We start from the raw sequence: 26074 nt of genomic DNA, 5'->3' as shown, positions 1-26074 counted from the left end.
TGGTAACAGCACGCCTTAAAGTGCTAAAACTTAATAATATGTCTTTTTGTTTCCAACATATAGTCAGTGAACTATATAAGCATAGGTGCACGGGCGGAGTGGAACCAAAAAATTGACGAGGAAATACCCTCGTGGGCAAAAAAATAATAAAATAACCATAACCATGGTATTTGTAGTAAAACTAGGGTAATACAAATCGTAATCAATCTGCCAAAAAAACATCATTTACAGAATAATTAAATCATGGCTAATTTTCCTAAGGAAGTAACTATACAAAATAATACCCGTTTGAAAGACGGTGAATGCGCACATGTCAATCAGCTATTACATAACAGAGCGAGGCTAGAGACGAACGTGCTCTTAAACAGGAAATAATATATGGAATAATGTGTGCATCTTTGAATAACTGTAAGACATTTCCTTTAAATATAATTTTTGTCATATAAAGTTTTAAGAGATAATAATGTTTTTTTCACTGTTATTGCTTATTTAGACTTGTAAGTGCAGTTAAAGCGTGTTTTGCGCATTTACCTCAGAGTTTATTTCAGTAATATTGCTGTTTTTCCAGTAATAATAATACAATTTACATGTCAATCCTGCTTCCTTGTCTGTTTATTCATTTCAAGTTATGTACATTTATTGCCATGAGACGTTCAGTGCCGTTATATGAATACTCTCGTCTAATTTTCAAATCATATGCGAAATAATGTGTGCATCTTTGAATAACTGTAAGAATACAATTCCTTTGAAAATATTTTTTGTCAAAGTTTTGAAAAATAATAATGTTGTGAGGTAGGGATGCACCGATAGGATTTTTTTTGGGCCGATACCGATTTAAACAGACAACTTCTGGCCGATACCGATATTAAACACTTGTATACAATACTATACAGTTGGTCTATTAGCTAGTTTATTTCTGCATCAAATTATTTTTACTGAACATGGATTGGATCTAATTAACATTCAACTGACCAACATAATAAGAGAGGCACAAATTAAGCTAAAACAAATATAATAAGACAGCATGACAACCTTCAAAGGTGGTTTTAGCTATTCAGCATTTATTTTATTAACAACATTAACTCATTTCTTACATATAATGGATTTCTTTATGCAGTTAATTAATAAACAATCGGTATCGGCCTTTTTCGTGCTATTGCCGATTTGCCGATGGTTTCAAATTCATCAAATATCGGCCGATTAATATCTAAGTTCTTACCTCAACTTAAACAAATGAGTACATACCAATCTTTTTCGAATGTGTGCACTTAATCTTTGTACAGCGCATCATGAATGTGTTAGCATTTAGCCTAGCCCCATTCATTCCTTAGGATCCAAACAGGGGTGAATTTGAAAAGCCACTGAACACTTCCATGTTTTCATCATTCATTTCATTTCATTTTCATTTTATTGTCCACATGTGGAAATTTGCCTTTGGTCTCATAATAACAACAATCAAACCAACAACAACAAAAACAACAAGACTAGCACGCAGACATCTTCATTTTCCCTATTTAAAGACTGTTACATGAACGTTGTGGTGATTTTTTTACTGTAAAGAACTATATTGTATAGCGGAAGAGCACTTAGTATGCAGCACTTTCGACCTCGGGCGCAGTAATATTGTCTTGTCTCTGAAGTTTGAGCGAGAGGGGAGTAGTCTGGAGTAATGATGTTGCTGTGCGCCTAGTCTCAGCCTCAGACGTCACGCCCAAAGACTGTTGGCTAAACGTCTGATGTTTTTCGTACACTTTTCTGGAAACCCCGTGAGAATGTCGAAGTCGTCTTTGATTGGTTGACATAAACCGGATTTCCAGGAGACGCGAGTGTCGTGATTAGTTTTGCTCCCTGGAAAACAAAGCTCTGACGTTCCATTGAGGAAGAGAATCAATCGTGTTCACGTGGATAATAATGACCGGTTATCATGATCAGCTAAACATTGGATTCTCAAAAATATGCAAAGTTCGCAGCATAGACTCTCTAAAAGACGTCCAAGAGTCAAAAGTGGAGTCAAAAAGTTTGGTTCTCCTAAATTGCTTGTAGGTGTTAAAAAATGAAGAGATATGCTTCAAACAGACGTTTAACAGGAGCGTCTCATTGGTGTGGCTGTTGATGAAGTGCACAACGTTGTTCTATGGTGAGTAATGTTGTTTATTTAGATGCTATTCGGTTGCGATTGGTTATTGTCGGTCAAACAGCTCGTGGGCGGACTTTGTCCAGAAAAAGCAGCGAAAAACACCAGACCTTCAGTATTGAAGGTCTGGCTCGGGTGTGCCTCATAAGCCTTGAAAAGTGAAGCCTCTGGCTCTTTGATCGCCCCCTGGTGGCTGGCTGCAGTACAAGTCATAACCCCGCCCTCTCCATTCAAATGAATAGGACTTTGCTCTAAATAAAAAAAATATTTACACTTCCAATAAAAGTTTTCGAAAGATGGTTTTGGTCCTTTCAAGTAGTTGTTATCACGCTGATATATGTTCAAGTGTTAATTTTTGTGATAAGTTTCATTTTGGCTTGTAATTTGATGCTATAGAAACGGGGCGTGTCGTTATGATTGGAGTGGTTGAATTGGTCGCGCGAGCGTTTGGGCAGAAGTTTGATACCGCGGCTCCGCCTCTGGCTTCATGGACGATTCCTTCTGCGCATGCCTCGGCTCCAAACTGACGTTTTTACATAACATGGCGGGGACCGTGGTCGGACATTTTTGGCTTCAATGCATTACAATGGTGGGAGGCGACGTCGTGTCGTCCATCTTTTTTTACAGTCTATGGTCTGGCTACGCAAGACTACTGTGCGCCCAATGGGTTGTAATTGAACCTATCCTGAGTTATTGCGACCCAAAACCCTGTTTTTTTTAGCACATTGTTGGTCAAATATAAAATTTTCTGGGTTAACATTTTCTCCAACGACTGTGTTTGTTCATTTTTGACCCAATTTTTAGAGCATGTGCGTTATACATCCTATATTTACATGCATGCGTTTATGTTTCACCCATTTACATTAATAGTAACTTATATGGCCATGATACATTTTGATCAAAAACACATTTGATGGTGAGGCTGCTGTGAAATTGTCAATGTTGCTGTTTCCTTCTTTCACTTGTTTTCCTGAACATCCCATTTATTCTTCACATCCGTTTACAGATCCTGAAGGAATTGAAGGATGAAGATTGGGACATGGGAAACATTGTGCACACCATGACCAACAGGCGGTACGGAGAGAAATGCATAGCTTACGCCGAGAGCCACGACCAGGTACTACCACACCGTGCACTTCCATTCTGTGCTTACAGTTCAGTGAAATGAAATGAAAATTAGTGTCACCACAGGCTGTAGTTCTCCCGGGACAACAAATATATGAGAAATCAACACATCCATCCTGTCTGTACACATTATAACTCATCTTTATTTGGCTGTTGTCTTCTTTTTAATTTTGTTTGTTTTTTCTGAGGTTTGGGAATAATTATGTATGCCACTCACTTAATATAAGATCCAAGTTGAAACACAGTAAAACTTCATCAACACTCTAAAATATTTGCTGTAATTTTGCAGCTGGTTGCCAGTAACTTACTGTAGAAGATAAAGTCAAAAAATGTTTCATGTTCATTTAACTTTGAACAAAATGTTGCCAGTAAATAACATAAATGTAAAATCTACAGTAAGTTACTGGCAGCCAGTTGCCAGTAATACCCAGTAATACTGTAATTTCTACAGACATTTTTTACAGTGAATAGACCAATGGTTTAACATTACAAAAAAGGTATGGATTTTGAAGCCAGATTTGGGCACCATTGAGATATGGTGCTTATGTGGGTCATGCGAGTTTTAATCTGGTTTACAACTTATCTTCACATAATTTTCTGTTCTCTCTCATGTTCCTGTCTAAAATTCCTATAAAAATAAAAATCTGTTTATGGATGCCAATTTATTTACCAAACTGTTATTCATCCTCAAAGTAATTAGCATGTTAAAGTACATAAAAACCTTGTATTGTAAAACACGGCATTGTGGTTAAAGTTACTTATGATCCTTACATTTCCTGACAATAGCTCACCGTTTTCCCAATAAGATCAACCCTCAAAAGCGATTTATCAAGCTCTTGCCCCATGTTTGCTAAAACAGTTTATCTGCTTGTTCAGGCCCTGGTGGGAGACAAGACGCTGGCCTTCTGGTTGATGGACAAGGAGATGTACACCAGCATGAGCTCTCTGATTCCAATGAACCCTGTTATTGATCGGGGCATTCAACTTCACAAGATGATCCGACTGCTTACCCACGGCTTGGGAGGGGAGGGCTACCTAAACTTCATTGGTGAGTCCTTGCAGATGCATTGATTTAGAAAATACTCCAGCAGACTATTGGTGTTTTTTATTATTTCATAACCCTTGGAATTTCCCCTGGGTTTAAAGACGGATAGTGAACCCGGAAATGAACATATGGTCATGATGTAGATTATAAATCAGGGTTGCAAAGGGGAACATCATCTGGGGAATTCTGGAAAACTCCAAAGTGAAAACGTAATAGGGCATTTTGGAAATTATTTGGAAATTTAGGAAAATAAACTATATCATATACAAACATAAATAACATTTTGTTTAGTCATAAGCAGAAATGCAGGCAAGGTGATACAAATTTTCAAGAATTCTGATACTTATTCTCATCAAGCTTAGATTTATCAAATAAAAGTGACTTCTTTTAAAAACATTAAAAATAGTAATGTGTCCAAACTTTTGGGTGGTACAGTAATTCTGTATGATAAAAGAAAACTGGCTAGAAGAATGTAGACGGCATCACAGCTTGAGCTAGCTACATGATAGCTAGAATCATACATTTTCAATGGAAAAAGTGCCAGCTTACATTTACTGTAGATATCTGATTTACTGGCTAGTTCACCCTCCTCACAGTTGTCATGAATGGAAAAATTAGCTATATAGACCAAAAACAAAGTAGGGCATTTTAACATGAAGGTCTATGGGAATTAAGTCCCTTTTGGAGACAGCTTCTAGCGGACAGTCGATGAATTGCAGTTTAAATCACTTCAGTATTGGCTTCATCAAAGAAACCGTGCCTAGTTTGCCGCTTGAACAGTTTGAATGCATTCGTGCGTCTAGAGTGAAGTAGACGCGTGGAAAAAGCAAGCATTTGACACGCGTGTCAGAGGCAAAATCCGCTTCTTGTGGGAGGGGCAAGTGCTATGCGGTTGTCTGTTTGCAGGATGTCTGATGTTGATTGTGCATTTATCGAGAGAGTTACCGGTTTGTATTTAGTCCCCTTACTATAGGGGGAAAATAAACGCTGCAGGTCGATAAACGTCACGTGACTCAAAAGTGAAATGTGTATTTACAACTTACCAGGTTGCCCAATGTCCTCACTGACACTCTTCCAAGCGAGGTCCTTTTTATTCCTGTCTCTATAGAAATAAGAACTTGTGTCGTATAGCTCCAGGTGACTGCTCACGGACAATATAAAGCGTTCCTTCAGGTTGAATGAGTGACTCCGGGTGGGGCTGCCGCCACAGCAGCAAGCAGGCTCCTGATTGGTTAACACGGCGCGAAAATCCGCCAAAGTTCAAATTTTTAATCTCGAGCGTCAGCCGCAAATTCGCGTCAAACGCAAATTGCACAAAAAGCACCATTCGCGTGTACCGCGCCGGACGCACAATTCGAACCGCGAGACCACCACACACGCGTCAACGCGTCTTCACATTAACTTAACATTGAAATTACTCGCGCTTGACGCCTCTACCGCGGCTGGTGTAAACGCAGCATTAGTGTTTTTATCCTTAACTTATCATCTTGGCTTTAGTGTCATATGAAGTGCTCATTATCACTAAACTAGTTAAATCTGTACCAGGCCCAACAGCATATGAGCCCCACCTGCTGACCAGGTGGGTCACACAAAACAGACTGCTTGATTTCAATAAACCCTGTTCAGTTTAACAGAGGCAATCCAGGCAGATTTCCAGCCAATGGTTTATTTATATCGCACACACACTGCCTGGACCCCACAAATGACCAATGTGCTGGTGAACATATGGACAGATTCAAACATCATGCACACAGGAGGGCTGTTATTGTTTACTGCAGCAGTTGAACTGCCAATACCACTAACAGTAATGACAGCTATGAATGTGGCCCGGTCTTCGGCAATAGCACATATCTGTTAAAGCTTTTCTCTGTTGGCTGAAATGACCTGCCTAATGGTGTTGTGACCCAGCTGAATATTTATTCTTTATTTGGCTTCTGAAAGCCAAAGGCGGAAGAACACAGTGCACATGTTTGTTTGCGTACTTGGTTAGTCATACCTGTAATGTTTGTTGCAAAATAATGGTAATTTTGCTCCCGTGACGTGAATGGATTATCAGAAGTTAAGTTTCATGTTTAAAGTATGATACAAATATCAGTCAGGTTGAGAAATCTAGCTGTAAAATATTATTATCTCACATGTACAGTAGAGTAGTATGCTATTTTATCAAAAATATCGTTTTTCAATATACATTTTAAATTAATCATGAAAGTGGTTATGCATTAAGCACCTGTGCAATACACCCAAAGCCAACCTCGGATTATATTCTTGCATAATACAAAGAAAAATCCACTTGTTATTGAATAATTCATGAATCAAAGCGATTCAGTATCCATCAGTGGTTTTCAGGGTCTTTGTGTCAATGCCAAAGCGAAGGGGGAAAAATGGTAAATACAGGACGACGCGTCATTTCACTGGATCAATGGCCGTGGAGTCATTTAGCCACTGCAATGCAAGAACAAATAGTTTGAGCAAGCAAATCAATTTGAGCTGCCCTCAACTTGGCCAAACCGCCCATTTACTCTGCAGAGGCATTAACAAGTTGCAATCTAAAAGGCCACAGAAAAAGTTGCCATGTTTTGCAATGCAGAACAAAGATGAGCACGATGAGCCAGAGCGCAAACTCGTACGCTACGTCATACGCTGGAAACGTACTTCCTTGTGAACACGCGTCGGTCGCTATCGGAAGCTAGTTATTTTAGTTTGCAAAGTTTGCATCGATTGCCGACAAAAGCCTTTATTAACCACCTGGAGCCGTGTGGATTGCTTCTGTTTTTTGGGCTTTAAATCAGAAGCACCATTATAAAGCCAGGACATTTTCTAATATAACTCTGATTGTGTTTGTCTGAAAAAAAATTTATCATCAAGGATAGATTGAGAGTAAATTCATCGGGTAATTTTCATTTTTGGGTGAACTATTCCTTTTATTTCTTTGTTCTGTGTTAGAGTTATGACACTAAATAGATTCAGGTATGAGGGCTGTGACAATAGCCTCTTTCACACAGTAATTTTGGTAAATTACCATGAATTTACCAGAATGAATTTACCAGTAAATACAAAAATGTGCTGTTCACACATGCAGTGACGTTCCGTCTTTTTACCAGTAAGACATCATTCACACATCAGTATCAAAATACCGGTAAACTCGGAGAGAAAACGGAAGTTACCTGTGACGCGCGGCCGGCGAGCTCCGTCCGTGTCGTATTTGTAAACGGCGGGTTATGACTTAATATCCACGGTCCGTATTTTGTTGTTTTCACATCTGTGGCAAACGGTCGCGAAGTTGCTCATGACCAAACAACATTGCGTTAGGCGGCGTCAAACGGAACCTGCGCGTTTGCACATTAGGCTTTACAGATGGTGTGCTAAGGACGTCGGCAATTTGGCAATTAGATGGTAAGCTGTTTTAAACAACTTTGGTGAAGAAATGTAGATGTTAACTTCAGGTGTGCTCGACTTTTAAGCAACATGTGTGTGGAAACGTCCGTAAACAGTCTGGGGGAAACCGCGTCACCTCTATAAAAAACTTTCTGATTGGCCCGCCCGATCTGTCAGCGCGGTCTGACGTCATCTAAATGCCGGTAATGCTATATTTTTCGTTCACACACAGCGCTTACCGGCAAATTACCGTTAATCTTACAACCTGTCTTACTGGTAAATTGGGAGCACTGATTTACCGGAAAGGTTCTGTTCACACATGACATGTTAACTGCAATTTACCAGTAAATTACCAGTAAAGACTGTATGTGTGAAAGGGACTATAGAGACAGAGCGCAGCGCGTCATAACCTAAAAACCACGCCCACCGGGGGGGAAAGCAATCCAACGGTCTCCATTGACTTTGTATTGCAAGAGGCCGCCTCCTTGTCATTTCTGGCTTATAACAAAAAACTGAATAATGCCTAAAAGCTGCTTTGGGACAATATGTACAGCTAACAAGCCAAATAACCCAGAAATAAGTTTTTATAAGCTGTCGAGCCGTAAAACCCAGTCTTTAAGGAGAATAAAGGAGAATAAAGTGGATCGCCGACTACGTTTCCCCCTATTGGACACAGTTTAACTAATAGGAGTACTATGAAAAGTTGCCTGTTTCCATTTCTGTGTCTAAACGCTCGTTTTTTGAAGTCGACAGCTTATAAAAACATATTTGTTTTTTTTTTGGCGTGTTAGATGTACACCTTGTCACACAGCAGCTTTTAGCCATTATTCTGTTTTTAAGTTTAATCTGTAAATAAGTTTTTATGAATAGGGATTGTTTGACAACAGTTTTTAGTACTAGTATCATGTAAACGTATCTTTAGCTTAAAGGGGACATATCATGAAAATCTGTCTTTTTTCATGTTTAAGTGCCATAATTGGGTCCCCAGTGCTTCTATCGACCTAGAAAATGTGAAAAATATCAACCCAGTAACTACGTTTTGGTAAACCATTCTCTGCAAACATGTGAAAAAATAGGTAATTTTGGGTCACTTTGGGATGTCAGAAGGAGATAATACCGCCCCTTAATCTGCACTTTCCAACCACGGGACTGCAATTTAGTGCAGAGACCAGCTCATTTGCATTTATAAGGACACACCCAAAATATGGCACATTTTTGCTAACACCAAATTTAACATGTAGGGATGCTAACATTGACCGTTTAACCGTTAACCGAAGGTAAGAATTTATGACCGATTAACATTATCAGTTAAAATAAAAAAAATATTTGTTAATACATGGTGTGTGTCGTCATGAGCCGACAGACATTTCGTTACTTTTTCTATCTTTAATTTGTGAATGTCTTGTAAATGACACAAATTATTGCTGCCCTGACGGTCTGATAAAGTAATCATTTGTATGAGAAATCATTTGTATGCGTGTTTGGAAGCTGAACGGAGACACGCTCGTGTCCGCGCAAGATGACGCAGTCCGTCTCGCGCACATCCGGACAGACGTTCGCTGATGGCCTCTGACCCTGTCCATAAACATCTCTCTTTTTGCACAAACGGAGGAAGACGACGCAAAAGCAAAACTTTCTGAAAAGCATCCTGCTTTAGAAATGACCACTGTGGTAGATGAAACGGAGACAATCTGCCCTTTTTGGATATTAATCCTCTGGACTGTTCGCGTGCTTTTTAATAAGGTAATGTTGCGTGAATATCTGATAATGTATGAATCCTGGTTCTGTTGTTGATCTGTCGCTGCTGTTTGCACGTTCAAATTAAATCTTTTGTTTTTACTAGTTCACAGACAACCGTCAACTGTATTTTTACTCAATGACAATTTCATATTAAAATCTTATAAGTTAACGGCTAATGTTCGGTTTAGAAGCTACGGTTGTCGGTCGGGAAAATTAACTGATATGAGCATCCCTATTAACATGTTATAATAAATTATCTACACTGCAAAAAATTATTATCAAGAAAAAATGTCTTAGTAGTTTTGCCTTGTTTTCAGTAAAAATATCTAAAAGTTCTTGAATTAAGATATTTTTCTTGACGAGCAAAATGACCCAAGAAAATAAGTCTAGTTTTTAGACCAAAAATATTAAATTTAAGTGATTTTGTGCATAAAACAAGCAAAAAATCTGCCAATGGGGTAGGCAAAAAATCTTGAACATTTTTCTTAAACACTTAATTCAAGAAAAATTCAAGAAAAATGTGCTTACACCATTGGCAGATTTTTTTTGCTTGTTTTATGCAAAAAATCACTTAAATTTTATATTTTTTCGGTCTAAAAACTATTTTCTTGGGTTGTTTTGCTAAAGAAAAAGCATTATAATTAAATAATTTTTAGATATTTTTACTGAAAACAAGACAAGACATTTTTTTCTTGAAAATTATTTTTTTGCTGTGTATATGGTATTTTGAACTAGAACTTCACATATGTACTCTGGAGACACCAAAGATTTATTTGACATCTTAAAAAAGTTGTGTAATGTCCCCTTTAATAAAGCTTACAACAGTTAATGACAACCAGATGTTACTAATTATCAACAATATATAATTTTTATATTGAAATTAATACTTTAGTTATTTAATAAAGCTTGTATTATATCTTTGAATGTACTGCATTCAGACAAATCCAGACAAGTAAATGCTGGATCGAGGGACCAACGTGCAGTACAGGTGGTGCAACACAAAGTTTTTATCACTCAGCTATTTGATGTGTAACTGCACAAACAATTCCTAAACAAAATAACTGTTGACCCGTTTTGATATGGATCATCATACAAACAAAGAGTAACCTCATTGTCTTTATAGATGTATTAAATGTTAACTGCATCCCACATTAGCTATTAAAGTCTGCTTGCGTTCAGCTCTAAATGTGCTCGGTGTTTATGTTAGATGAAAGGTGAAGATACTAAACCGATTGAAAGCGAGTGTTGTGTATGTGATTCAGCTATAGGTCATTCGAGCTTTAATCCTGAATCACATTTTAAAAAGATCATCTCATCTAGTGCTGTGTTTGCATATGCTAATAGATGCTCGGGTTTTCCGGGCGACCTTGTTTCAAGGGCGCCTCTCGACTGTGGTTACGTTGTAAATTGAAAGACCTGCAGGCCTGAAAGACTGCCGTCGGCTTTTATTATAAAGCGACGTTGTTGTCTGTACTTGATAATAAGTTGTCAAGTTCACTAAATATGTTCTTAAGTTATGACTCTTGGTTTATGTCACCCTTTTTTATTACTTTTTGTAGGTCGTATTCTTGAAAAAAATAAGAGTTTTTCGAAAATGAATGTGACCTTAGGCTATGAATGCATTTTATTTTGTTGTTGTTTTTGACATTTTTATTCATAGTATAGTCAGGACCATTGCCCAAACAAGGAAAGGGGAGGTGCATTTAGTATTTTTGAAGGGGATTTAAGAAAGAAGTTAGCGATACTTTACTTAACTTGTCAACACCACAAAGTGACATGTCATGTAGCGCCAGCAAAATTGCATTGGGTTTTGGGTATGTAGTAGAGGTTTATCCTAACAAACCATACATCAATGCTTATTTATTCAGCTTTCAGATGATGTATAAATCTCAACAAAAAAACTTTATGACTGGTTTTGTGGTCCAGGGTCACATATGGTATAGTCTTTTATAATAGACTAGTTTCTATAGAAGAGGTTAGGCAATGACGGCATGTACATTAACCGATACTTCTCGGCTCTTATTATGCTTACTCGCCGTAGCTGAGTTCGGCTACCACAGTTATAATATGAAGTCGCCTTTCCCCATCCGATTCTATTAAAGGAATAGTCTACTCACTTTCAATATTAAACTATGTTATTACCTTAACTAAGAATTGTTGATACATCCATCTATCATCTGTGTGCGTGCACGTAAGCGCTGGAGCGCGCTGCGACGCTTCGATAGCATTTAGCTTAGCCCCATTCATTCAATGGTACCAATCAGAGATAAAGTTAGAAGTGACCAAAAACATCAACGTTTTTCCTATTTAAGACGAGTAGTCTTTACAAAATAAAACGTAGCGCTTTTCTAAGCGGATTTAAAAGAGGAACTATATTATATGGCGTAATAGCACTTTTGGGAGTACTTCGACTCGGCGCAGTAACACCCTCCCTCTCCCATTATGAGAGTGAGAAGGGGAGCGGACTTTTCAGGCGAGTCGAAGTACTCCCAAAAGTGCTATTACGCCATAAAATATAGTTCCTCATTTAAATCCGCTTAGAAAAGCGCTACGATTCATTTTGTAACACCAAACAAGCTAGTATAACTACTCTACTAAAATAGGAAAAACGTTCATGAGAATGGTCACTACTAACTTTATCTCTAAATAGTACCATTGAATGAATGGGGCTAAGCTAAATGCTATCGAAGCGTCGCAGCGCGCTCCAGCGCTTACGTGCACGCACACAGATGATAGAGGGATGTATCAACAATTCTTAGTTAAGGTAATAACATAGTTTAATATTGAAAATGAGTAGACTATTCCTTTAAGTGCTAAAGTACATTTTGCTTCTATATAACTTTGTATCTGAGGCCATTACTCAGCTCTGTGTCCAATGTTTCATCATTATTTGACTTTGAAGGCCCTCACCATGACGAAGCAAACACTACGCTTTAGTTTTAACTGTATTACACACTCTCTTCCTTGCCGTTGAGTTTCTATATGTGTGTGAAAATTGGAGATGTGACCACTGCCAGGATACGGCTCGTGCAATAAAACAACACTGCAGCTCAGACAGGTTTATGGTTTCAAGGCATCCCACTTTTTAAAGGAACGCATTTATTGAACCAATAGCGTTTTATATTCATCCTTTGTGTTTGTCATATCTCAAGCCTTACACCTGAAGGATATTTATTTTTAAATAGTACAATTTTCTATTAACTCTTCTATTCCAATTTTTTCTATTACATTGAATGTATAGGAAAAAAAAATCTTAAATTAAAATCAGTACAACAAATACCGGCATGATGTTTTCTATGTATGTCATTTTGTATTTATGTACAGTTTAAGTACTTTTTTCAAACAATTATGTTTTAAAATAAGGTTACTAATTGGCCCTAAACACAGGCTTTATTTTATTCCTGCAAAAAGATGACCTGGTCATTTCTTAAAACAGGTTTTGTAAGATCCACTCATTCATAGGCGCCGACCCCGTGGGTGCTCCAGGGCTCGATAATACCGAAAAATGGCAGATATGCCCAATTTTACTCAAGAAAACTTTTGAAATTCAGTAGCCTCTCTGATTGGTGGAAGTTGTAATATCTTCAATGCTTTTAAGAATAAGCTGAATAAGGGGAGCTTTACCTTTCATGTCTAAAACTATAGATATGTATAATAAAGGCTAGATGTCTTACGGCGGAGTCTCTAACGTCATCACCTGGCGGCCATCTTCCCTCGGGCAGCTCGCTCACTTGTGGCATTGTGTTTTAGGGGTGCATGTGCTTTTGAATGACCATAACTTCTACCGCTCAAATTTCTACCGATTTTCGAATGGTTTGGTTTCTTACAAACGTTATTAACGGGGGTAGAGACGGTTTCAGCAGTAACAACATAAACAAGCGGCTGTCGTGGTCAGCACGTAACTTCTGGTGAACTCCGCTAAGAATAAATAACAACAAAGTACTTTAAACGTAGTTTATTTATATAACAAGCAAAAAACAACACATAGATTACCTAAGAAACCAAAACATTTGTTATTTTCGACGAGGCATTTGTTCAAAAGATCAGTTTAGCAACTAGTCAGACCATTAAAAAAACGAAACCGGACGTAAAGTTCGGATCCAGACGTGTATCGCGTCAGCGCATGTGCGTCCGATGAAACCGTCTATAATTCTGGATGCTTTAACATGATTTGACAAACCAAACCGTTTGAATATCAGTAGAAAACTGAGCAAGCCATGCCCATCCAAAAGCACATGCACCATCAAAACACAACGCCACGAGTGAGCGAGCCGCCCCAACAAAATGGCCGCCAGGCGCGGGCTTCGACCTCCATTAGCCAGCAGCGCGGGCGAGACATCTAGCCTTTATTATACATATCTATGTCTAAAACTGCATGGAAAATGCAACCACACCACTCTCCACTTTCTTTCCAAAGCGCTTGGGCGCTCCCGTAGCATCTGCCGTTGCTAAGCAACCTAAACGTAGCATGACGTTGTGTCGATCACCCACCGGTGGATAAAGGATAATCGATTATTAAAAAGCAATGCTTGCACGCTTCTTACTTTCGCACGCGTGTCTGTTGGGCGTCTCGCTCTCTTGTGTGGAGCTTACACAAGCGGTAGAGAAAGAAAAAAATCGAAATACATCTAGTACCATTTGATTAAATCCAAACTGGAAAATAAACAAAATAGATTTTGGGATCTTCCTCTGTTTTTACTTTGTTCAATGAGTGGCAGAGAGAAACAATGGCAGTTCAGGGAAGTTACTGCCTGTTAACGTAAAATGAATAAGTCCTGCTTAATTACGAGTTTTTACCTGTTTTAATGTCTGACAACCATAGACTGTAAAAATAGATGGACGAAGCCCTTTCGCTCCTTTCCATTGGTGAAAAGTGAAGCCGTCAGTGTCCCGATACAGCGCTGACATCTTGGGTCTTGAGTCTGTGCAGTAGCGATTTCGGGACCAATCCTGCGCTGTAGTAAGCAGGAAGTAAAGCCGCGAAAGCAAAGCCCCGCCCTCGCTTTCGCAGAATGCACAAATCACAGCTGTCAATCATGACGTGACAACACCGTTTTTATAGCATTAAAGGAACAGTATGTAGGATTGTGGCCAAAACTGGTACTGCAATCACAAAACTTGTGGCTAAAACTGGTACTGCAATCACACAACTGGTGGCCAATACACAACATGACAACATAAACATCAGTTGAGGGCTGCAACTCCACTTTTTAAATGACAATATCCTGTCCAGACCACTGTTGTCAGTGATATAAGTATTTGAAATGAAAATGATTTCTTAATGTCTAGTGACATATCAGGGTCATTTTATGATTAATTGATATACATTTCTTACATACTGTTTCTTTAAATAACTAACTAAAAACAAACTTTTATAAAAACAAACACTCGAATTTACATCAGTGTGATAAAAACTACAGTAAATGACAGAAGCAGCTTCGGAAAAAAGATAATTGAAGTGTAATTAAATTTGTGCAGTTGGTCTCAAGTCCCATTGAATAACATGGAGAGGCGGGGTTTATGACCTATACTGGGACCAGTCACTGGGGGGCGATCAAGGCGTTTTGTCTTCACTTTTCAGGGCTTGTGCGGCACGCTTGCGGATAACCGAAACCGGTCATGCAAATGAGAATGGTTTTATTGAGCACTTAGTTGCATTAAAATACAATATATGACAGTTCAGAGACTAGTAGTAATAGTAGTCTCACTTTGAGCGTAAATAATCGATTCTTAATTGAATCGTGACCCTAAGAATCCATTCTGGATCGAATTATGAGGGTCCAAACGATTCACACCTATACTATGCAATCATCTGTATGCACATATTTGGCTAATAAAATCCGGGTCACATTGAATATAATGCCTGCTGTGTTGTTACAACTGAAATATGTAACACAATATATATGCATGCATGCATGAGTAAAATCCCACACCTTACATAAACCCAATGCAGCGAACCAACTTTATTCGTATAAAGTTAAGTTGATGAAGTTTCCGGAAGTTTGCACATTGCGGTTCTATTGTTTGTTTCTTCGGGGGCTGCTGGGTGAAAAGTCCTCCGTTATTGCTCCAATTCCCAGGTTTACGTTGATTTCCATATTGTCTTCGAATCATGTCTGTGTCTAGGGACGAGGCGGTGTGCAGATTCATTCTTAAAACACGATTTACGCTTTCCTTTCCCTGTTAGCTTATAGTTTGACACAACTCTTACAGCTACTTCATTTCTTTCAATAGACAGCGCTGTCATTCCGTGTCTATTTCACCTCATCCCGACGTCCGTTTTTGTTCCCGTCTTTCTTCTTCTGCTTTTTCCCTCTGAATTACAACGTCCCTCATCACCGTTGTTTTGCTTTTGTTCTCCTGCTTGTCAAAGCGCCTCCTCTGAATTCAATTACCCAACTGTTGTTTTACGATGTTGTCTTGTCGGATGATGACGGATTCATTATCTCATCACTCCGCTTGACAAGACTGTCACATCCGTCTCTTTGCTTTTTATTCCACTGCACACGCTCGGCTCGCAGATATATTCCCTGGATTTCTGCTTTAGCTCTGCCTGAGACCTCCACAGCCATCTGCTCGTCTCGGTGAGATCATCGTGCCCTGAATGATTCAGAGAGTACAAAAATGCTGTTATTGTGAGCTTCTGTTGAGGTCCTGTGAAAGGCTCATTGTTCTCAGAGTGGTTTGTTACAAATAGTTGTCAGCAACGATTGTCAGTCCAGGAAAAACGTGAAGGCCTGATTGTCCCATCTTACATTTATACATTTTACAGTATGCTTGTGGCAGACCTTGTGCAAAGTGACTTTCGATGCTCATTCAACCTATAAAATCGAACCCATGACCTTGGGGTGTTTTACCAAGAAAGCTACAGTACAGAAAGGGCATATTTATTGAATATGGTTGTTAGGCCTGTTTGGAATTCACTAATATCATTAAATATCATATCAGTGATATGTCACACTGTCTGTGAAATCCAGGCTGAAGTCTCATTAATCTAGTTATGATTATTATTATTGTTATTATGATAATCTAGTTTGATTTCAATTTTGTGACATGACCTTACTCAGTCATTATTAAATATAACAAGTTTATATGTTAACAGAATGTTTTTACTTGATGTAGGATGAAATATGTCGGAAACAGTAATCACAAAAAAGACTTTAGTTTTCCCGGGCAGTAATACATATTATAGAGAGGCTGAAATGTTCAGGAATCATAACCAGATGTTAAAGAAGTCTTGGGTAGGGGTGGGAATCATTGGACTGATGAAATAAAAAATATATTCTTGACATGCTAATTGGCATATTTGTGAAAAAAATTTGCCGCATTTACGCTCAAAGTCAGACTAGTCTTTGAACTGTCGTCTACTGTATTTAAATGCAACTAAGTGTCATTTACATATGCATTGGTGGCCAAAATTATTAGAAAGCTTGACAGATCTGAAAATATTGACCTTTTTGCCTACCAAAAATGATTTCATTACATAATGATGGTTGCTCTGAGCACAACAAATCAGGTGAAGTGAGCCGTACTGTTTTAACTTTAATATATTTGGTATGTCAACCCTTTGCAGCAATTACAGCACCTCATATCTCTGGCATAGTGTCAATACACTCACCTAAAAGATTATTAGGAAAACCTGTTCAATTTCTCATTAATGCAATTATCTAATCAACCAATCACATGGCAGTTGCTTCAATGCATTTAGGGGTGTGGTCCTGGTCAAGACAATCTCCTGAACTCCAAACTGAATGTCAGAATGGGAAAGAAAGATGATTTAAGCAATTTTGATCGTGGCATGGTTGTTGGTGCCAGACGGGCCGGTCTGAATATTTCACAATCTGCTCAGTTACTGGGATTTTCATTTCATTTCAAAAACCATTTCTAGGGTTTACAAAGAATGGTGTTAAAAGGGAAAAACGTCCAGTATGCGGCAGTCCTGTGGGGGATAATACCTTGTTGATGCTAGAGGTCAGAGGAGAATGAGCCGACTGATTCAAGCTGAGAGAAGAGTAACTTTGACTGAAATAACCACTCGTTACAACCGAGGTATGCAGCAAAGCATTTGTGAAGCCACAACACGCACAACCTTGAGGCGGATGGGCTACAACAGCAGAAGACCCCACCGGGTACCACTCATCTCCACTACAAATCGGAAAAAGAGGCTACAATTTGCACAAGCTCGCCAAAATTGGACAGTTGAAGACTGGAAAAATTTTGCCTGGTCTGATGAGTATTGATTTCTGTTGAGACATTCAGATGGTAGAGTCAGAATTTGGCGTAAACAGAATTAGAACATGGATCCATCATGCCTTGTTACCACTGTGCAGGCTGGTGGTGGGGGTGTAATGGTGTGGGGGATGTTTTCTTGGCACACTTTAGGCCCCTTAGTGCCAATTGGGCATCGTTTAAATGCCACAGCCTACCTGAGCATTGTTTCTGAGCATGTCCATCCCTTTATGACCACCATGTTCTCATCCTCTGATGGCTACTTCCAGCAGGATAATGCACCATGTCACAAAGCTCGAATCATTTCAAATTGGTTTCTTGAACATGACAATGAGTTCACAAAATGGCCCCCACAGTCACCAGATCTCAACCCAATAGAGCATCTTTGGGATGTGGTGGAACGGGAGCTTCGTACCCTGGATGTGCATCCCACAAATCTCCATCAACTGCAAGATGCTATCCTATCAATATGGGCCTACATTTCTAATGAATGCTTTCAGCACCTTGTTGACTAAATGTCACATAGAATTAAGGCAGTTCCAAAAGGCGAAAGGGGGTCAAACACAGTATTAGTATGGTATTCCTAATAATCCTTTAGGTGAGTGTATAATTCCTCATAACTTCATCAGTAATGTTATCCTGTGCCTCCTGCAACTCAAGACACAAGCTTTCCAAGTGCAGTTTTGCCCAAATTTGCTCGATGGGGTTGAGTTCTGGACTTTGAAGGGGCCATCATAAGGAGATTATCCTTACTGGCCTCCATTTGACAAAATGGCTCATTCAATTATTTGTGTGTGCGCGCGCTCGCATGTGTGTGTAAATGTTGGTCACATTGAGGATGTTGTATAGGCTCCCCCTCTTAATTTATGTGTATGCATGATCTGCATTGTGATGGTTATTAAACAACTAAAAACATAGCTCTGAATTAGTCATTTTCCATTCATTTCCTACAGTATGGGTTCCTATAGCCTTAACGGCTCATTAAGGAGTTTTTTATTTTCACCAACTTAAAGTCCAACTTTTTGGGTGTGCTTAATTGGCAAACTTAGGAAAAGTAGCACAGAAAAAAAAGAACAAAAACATTTTTCCCACTTTTGTCCCCAACATCACTTTGAGGATTAAATGCTTGGAGTACAGGGAGAGCAAACAGATAGAGAGATAAAGGTGGAGTTAGAGAGACTGAAGGGGCCAGAGACGAGTAAAAGATGATGAAGAAGAAAGTAAAAATAGCAGTTTTATAGACATGAAACAGGCCATTGTATGATTTGAGTCATGTTTACAAAACTTGCTAAGTGCGTCTGGCATGATTTCCTGTTAATTAGCATTTTAATCAGATGGAAAATGGATTCTGCCATAAAAAATGTATTTCTGAATGGCCTAAGGGCGGAAATAACCGTAATTGAAGCAAAAGTATTTGATTTACTATTTGATAGCGCAGTAAAGCTTTGACTAAATAACTCAGCAGACATATAACTTCAATACCTGTATAGCTGTTTTGTTATTTTGGTCACCGTTACTACAATTGTGTATTTATTTTTTTAATTTTTTGACTAAGATAAATCAATAGTCATAAGGGTTTGGATCTGTATTGTTATTATAGACGGTTTCATCGGACACACGTGAGGTGACGCGTAGGGATGGGTATCGTTTGGGTTTCCAGTCTCTGTTTGTTAAATGGTCTGACTAGTTGCTAAACTGAACTCTGAAACAAATACTTCATTGAAAATAACAAATGTTTTGGTTTCCTTCATTTCTGTGTAAAACACTTTGAATGACCTCTGTGTATGAAATGTGCTATACAAATAAACTTGCCTTGCCTTGCCTAAAGACGCGTCCATGGATTACCACTATTTGATGGGAGGTTTGGTAGCCAATTTGTAGTTAAAGGGATATTACGCACTGCGCGAAAATAGTCCCCTTGGTAACTTTCAATAGCTGTTGACTACTTTCGGCAGTGCGTAATATTGTGCCTCCTGCAGCCATGTTACATCAGCAAAGTCCTTGATTATTACGCCAGAATGAGAGAATAGTTTCTAGCCATATTGGCCTAGAAAATCACAACTTTTAATTTTCCGTCGGAAGAGTCCAGTTTAAAATAGGAAAAATATTGAAACTCTTTGGTAGTTTTTGAGCGTGATGCTAATGGTCTAATCAGATTTAATGGATTGTGCTAAGCTATGCTAAAAGTGTTAGCGCCAGACCCGGAGACCAACTGAATGGATTCCAAAACGGCAAAAATCAAATGCTTTACTCTAGGGGAGCTGGAAAATTAGCATATTTTCAAAAAAAAGTGGAGTGTCCTATAAGATTGTGTACATTATATAGTACACATTTTACACAAATACGTAAGCTCAGTGTCGTTTATGATATGCTTTACCTATGATTTGATCTAAGATAATCTACTTGTTGTTTATTTAGCTTGTTATCAGAAATAAACTACTCAGCGTTGCGCCGCGTCGAGTCGCGTCTAGGACAACTTGGAGGTACCGTAAACCGGAAGTGCACATTAAATGTGCGAGGTTTGTCAGATAGTGTCTACTTCAAAAAGCAAAATATTTGTTAGCAGCCAATGTTAATCGTTAATGATTTGGGACAAATATGATGTTATTTAATGTTAAACTATGTGAGTGGCGCTCTGTGTCGTGACAGGGATTAGAGCAACTTCCTGAGTCGTAGCTGGTGTGCGTATACTTGTAGAAAACAATGTTTTCCATTCTTTTAGAACGGCGCGGCGCTGAGCTGCGTGTCCTGTGTGCGACCCCCTTAAGGGGCCAATCACACCAAACGCATTTATGGAAGTTGAAGTCGCCTTTTTTGAATGATAATCTATGGGCAGTGAGTGTATGCACGCTGTTTATGTGCGGCGAACGCCTTGCGGTTTTTGCCGCCACTCGCAGCGCGCGTTTTTGAAGGAGCGCTGAGAACGGTAAAGTGCCCAACGTCATTCGTGTCTCCATTGTCCAATTGAATGAGGGGAGAGGTGGGCCTTTTGTGGTGGTGACGGAGGTTTACATTTGTTTGGATCAACCGGACTCCACTCGCTCACTCTCTCCTGCGTGTTTGCGCACCCCTCACCCTCAAACAAGGTTAGAGCAAGCACCCTCTTTTAAAGCAACACTAAAGAGTTTTTTTTACCTTAAAATAACGTTTCCAAAAAAGTTCCAGTCGTTCATCCACTCGAAACAGGGTGAACGGCACTTTCACATTCGCTTTGCAGCCCTCTATCGGCCAAAACCGCACTAATGAAGTTTCCAACCGTGGGGTCGTGGTCCTGTAGTTTGAGTGAAAACTACAAAAACTTGCTTTACGGCAATCCAATCAGAGCCAGCTATGCTGCAGTAGGCTAAATTATTTATGACAGTGGTAATGGACAATTCCGCTTCCAACCTGTAGGGGGAGCAAAGAGCAAAAACTGTTTAAGGGCTCGTTATAGTCATGCGTAGGTCCTACGGCTTAGCTGCGACGGCGTAAGTTCCGTGTCGGTTTTCATTTATACTTTTGCGTCGTCCTCCGCGTCGACGTGCAAACAAATGCGCAAACCGCTGGTAGGCAGTATCCACGCGTGTAACCACAGTAGCAGCGCGACCGTCAGAGAAGAAGAAGCTTGGCATGTTAACCCACAAACGAAGAAGAAACAGCAACTTGTTGTGTATGATTTGAGAAGACCAGCAATGATGGAAGTAAATAAACAGCGACTTTCGTTGCAGTTTGAGTTAAATCACTCCCCAACTTGGCTCATCTTTGTTTTCACCGTCACAAACGGAAATACCTATGACACAGTTTTTTCACCTGACGGGAGGGGTTCTGGTGGACCAATCACAGCGCTTGCGGTCCGTGTAGAAATTTTTGCGAGGTGCACGTCAGGCTACGCAGAGCTATGCACAGGCTAAGGTTAGAACTTGCGCGCGACTATAAATCGCCCTTTAGTGTTGCTTTAAAAGTTTTTGCTAATATGACGGTTAAAAGCAAATGAGCGCTCACACTTCGATTGACAAGACAGCTGACTCGGTGGTTGCCTAGCAATATAAAAAGCCGCAGCGCCTTCCGTTTCCAAGCGTTTAAAGCACGTTTGGTGTGATTAGCCCCTAAAAAGACTCTGTTGTTATTGATTCTTTGCGGAGTTTACCGAAGATATGTTTGTTCCACGAAAGCTCTTTGTTTATGTTGTTACTGCTGAAGCATCTATAATAATAGTTGTCCAAAGTACTTCAGAGGGACATATTGGTACCAAATGTATACATAGTACCATTTTTCCTAAGAGTGTATGTTGCCTTGAGTGACAAAGATCTGTGCCGTTTATCACCCTGCATAGTAGTAAAGCACTTAACTTACATTTACATTATGCATTTGATAGGCACTTTTATCCCAAGTGACTTATAGTCCATTCAAGCAGTATATGTGTTACCTGGGATCGAACCTATGAACTTTGCATTGCTATCGCAATGCTGTACCCTTGAGCTACAGTTGTGTTTGTATTAGAAAAATCAGCAAACTGGCAACTTTTCATTTTTTTACAGTTTTAATTCAGAAGCGGTGCATAAATAGACAATACTTTCTATTCCCTCGTAACCGTTGGACAGGGTCATTTTACGTTTCATAATGCATTATTCAAATCTGTCTTTCTGTTTCATTATGCTTCTGTGTTTTCAGTATTTCTGCTCTCTGAGAAATGTTATGAATGTAGGTCGGTGAATTCATTTAGCATTCATTCGTTTGTTGGAAAATAAATATAAAAGCGCTCTGGGAATAGATCTTGAAGATGCACGTTTCCCCTCTCTTGGCTTGTGTTTAGTCAGCGGCTTTGAAGTTAATGTTCGCTGTGGAGGGGGTGAACGCTTTGGGAGAGGAACTGTTGGTTTCGGGGTGAGGTCAGTTTACAGGGTGCATTTATTGCTCACAGTCAGCTGTCAAATAATATCTTAAAATGTACAAGTGGTACTGTTGCTCTTGAAAGGTGGCCTTTTGAAATGTCTACATTATCCATTAGATATTGAATTCTGACATATGAGCAAATGAGTGCTGTTTGTTTATTTGGAGAAATCTGAGAAGTGCCTGCTAGTTATGCTTGTCATTGCAGTCGTCTTGACAGTGTCAAGCTAACAAAACGTTTAATTGGAGTGTTTGAGTATTTTACTGAAGTGGTTTCAGAAGATGTCCCTCTTGCTTGTATGATGCATGAAGATATGTACACACATTAGGGGCCGTTTACTCGACGACACTTTCAACCGTAAATGGGAAAGATTTCATGCTTTTTGGCTGTTCATTTTTAGCCAACAACATTTTGTTGTCTTATAAACACAAACTTTTGACAACGGGTTTCAAAGTGCAAGTTTTTGTGTATAAAAACTGTGATAACGTGAGTTTATTACCGCTTATTCTACAAATTTAAAAATGTTTTGCCGCCTTATTGTCCATGGAGCAATTTACCTACCTCTTCGTCCGTCTAAAACAAAACAGCTTGATGCTTTTGCCGTCTTTATTTTTTGCTTTGTAGAAGAATGCGTATGTGCGCAGGCGTGCAAGGTAGCATTGGCAACTACTGGCCTCGCATACAATATACGGTGTATTTAGTCGTCTTCGCTGATTCGTGTAAATGCAGATCTTTTGACTGTGTTGTATGTGAAATTTCACATTAAATTTTTCATAAACGCAAAGGAAAATCCCTTGTTCAAAGGATAAACCATCGTTGTCGTGTAAGCATAGACTCAAATATATGTAAACGTGCATAAATAAGTCTGCTTGTATTGAATGCATATTGTAGAGAGGTTTTTGTCAGATATTGATAGATGATACGTTGGATGTTCCTATTCAAAGATCTACCTTACCTAAACCCTGCCAATAACCTAAGGCTTACCTGTTCCTGTAGCTCAGTTGGTATAGCATTATGTCAGCATTCAAGGTTGTGGGTTTACACAAATACAAATATACTGATAAAATTGTTGCTTGAATAAACTAACAACTTTAAAATAAAAGCATCTGCCAGATGCATAAATGCAAAAATGTAAAATTACTTTCTTATGCTGTGTTCACACCAGCTGCGGTAGATGCGTCAAGCGCGAGTGATTTTAATGCTAAGTCAATGTTAAAACGCGTTGAAGCGCATATGGAGGTCTCGCGGTGCGAATAAGGCGTTTAGCGCGCCGCGGTAGATGCTATTCCTCCTCATTCGCGCGAATGCCGTGAATTGAGAGTTGCCGCGGGGAAACGCGCGAGTTGAAAATTTTTTTACTTTGGTGGAAAAAAGAGCTTAAATAGTGACATGATTAGAGGAAGCGAGCGGAGTGGCAGAAGCTCCTCCCATGACGCAAATTTACGCGTGAATGTCTTGATGACTGGAATTTTGACGCCTCAAACGGAGCTGGTGTAAACCCACAGTTAGGGCGCACTCACACTATCCAAACCAAACCACGCTCGGGCGCGTTTGACCCCCAAAGCCTGGTTTGTTTGACTAGTGTGATCGCTCCGTTCCGCGCCCGGGTTAATCGCGCCACGGCCGGGTTGCAGAGGTGGGCCGGAGCGCGGTTCACTTGGGCTCAGGCACGGAAGGCTGTGGTGTGAGCGCAATCGCGCCTGAGTGCGATTCAAAAGGTAAAGACATCAGTTGCGCGACCACTCACCTTCATTTGCCTTCGTACAAACCTTTTGATGCGCGCAGCGGGGTTACGTGAATGTCCGAACTAAGCAATATGATGACATGTGAGAGGGCTGTCTGTAATCGCGCACCAAATGACACAGACTTATCATTTCGGTGGGTTCTAGTGTTAAGAGAGAGCTTTACTTCCTGCTTTTTTCAAAACAATCGCATCTTAATGACGAAAGCACGCCCGGAATCGGATCGATAAAAAGTACAGTGTGAGTGCGTGCACCTGGGGGAGTAGGGAGGGGTGACAATCGCCCTGGGGCATGGTTTGGTTTGGATAATGTGAGTGCGCCCTTAGAATAGGATGAAAGCACTAACCCAGTCCAAAGCCTAAACCTAACTTCGACCCCAACCCTAATCCTAATCCTACAATCTGATTGGTTGATTAAAAAGTTGTTCCAGATCCATCAATGATTTTTATGATGTCCCCACGCAGGACATGATCCTGCATCAACATTATTGTGCTGTTCTGAATGGCTACTAGGTGGTTGCCAAGGGTTCCAAGCCAAAAGGGCCCACTTTTAATTTTAGTCTTTGCATTTTCCTCCAATTTTTTATCTAGGATGCGAAAATCATCAGATGGCTGAGCAAAGTAATAGCCGGATGTTAGCCATATGGTTTGAGGAATTTTCCATGTCTTTTCTGTCCAAAGTTTCTTACATATTGTAACTTTAGTGTTTTGTTTAAATCTGCAACCGTACAGGTATGAACTACTGTACTGTATAGCTAATACTTTATATCTATATCAAGCACCACTAAGTCTTTTGTCAACAATAACCACCATGTTAGGTTTGTTGAAGCATATATAAGTTTAACGCTTAGAAAAGACATCAGAAATATCTTTTCTTTGTCTTTATTTATAGGTAATGAGTTCGGCCATCCGGAATGGCTCGATTTCCCACGAGTCGGCAACAATGAGAGTTACCATTACGCTCGCCGGCAGTTTAACCTGATTGACACAGACCACCTGCGTTACAAGCAGCTCTACACCTTCGATCGCGACATGAACCGCACGGAGGACAAGTACGGCTGGCTGGCTGCGCCCCCGGTGAGAGAAAAATACATTTTGCTTCACTTTTTGTCGGCATCATTAAATATTATCTTTTCCTTTGTTTGACTTTGTCATTTTCCATGTTCTTTATTTCCCCCTCTCTCTCATTATATTTATCTCCCTTTATATGCAACATAAAAGCTCCGGACGTCACCAGAACATCTGCCGTTTCAGTAAAACGGCTATCAGTCCCTAACCAGCCTTGCGATATCATTACTCGGTTGCCTTTTAAACACATTTCTATCTCATCATATGGAGGATTTGTATAGGAATCATTACCTGAGAAAAACATACCAGGCTTGTACTTGGGATTTCAGTTCGCCTTACGCCTTGACAAAGTTATGAGTGGATTGATTTACGCATGCTGGGGAAGAAATATATTCCAAAAAGTAAGAAGTTGGTGGTAGATAGTGTTAAAGAAATATATTCTGCATATAGACAGACTATGAGGCCATCTAAAGTAAAAGTTTGGTTTTATCCAAAGTGCATTGTAGAAATACTTTTTATAAGTAGGTAAATTCACTAAAGTCTGAATTATTTTCTGTGATGGTATTTCACCATCAAGCATTTTGTCCAACCAATCAAAATGCAAGAATCTTGGCATAACAGCCATGTTTTATGTACAGTTATGTGAAGCAGAAATTGAGGGCATTGAGGTTTCATACAGAAATATAACTATAATGTCCTGCGGTGGTCACGGATGGTTAGCACACTACTATTACCTGCAGCAAGGTG

General features: G+C 39.5%; 1 protein-coding gene across 1 annotated transcript in view; it reads left to right on the top strand.

Annotated features, from left to right (window-relative positions):
* Nucleotides 1–26074, top strand: part of gbe1b (glucan (1,4-alpha-), branching enzyme 1b) — a 174246-nt gene that overhangs the window by 94377 nt on the left and 53795 nt on the right. Inside the window, exons 11-13 of the mRNA XM_073863520.1 lie at nucleotides 3141–3251; nucleotides 4136–4307; nucleotides 25152–25336. Coding sequence (XP_073719621.1) covers nucleotides 3141–3251; nucleotides 4136–4307; nucleotides 25152–25336 — 468 coding nt within the window. The remainder of the gene's footprint in view (nucleotides 1–3140; nucleotides 3252–4135; nucleotides 4308–25151; nucleotides 25337–26074) is intronic.

Source organism: Misgurnus anguillicaudatus, chromosome 24 (genome assembly GCF_027580225.2).
Source record: "Misgurnus anguillicaudatus chromosome 24, ASM2758022v2, whole genome shotgun sequence".
Lineage (NCBI taxonomy): Eukaryota > Metazoa > Chordata > Actinopteri > Cypriniformes > Cobitidae > Misgurnus > Misgurnus anguillicaudatus.
The sequence above is the reverse complement of the archived record's forward strand: the minus strand, read 5'-3'. Positions and strand labels throughout refer to the sequence as shown.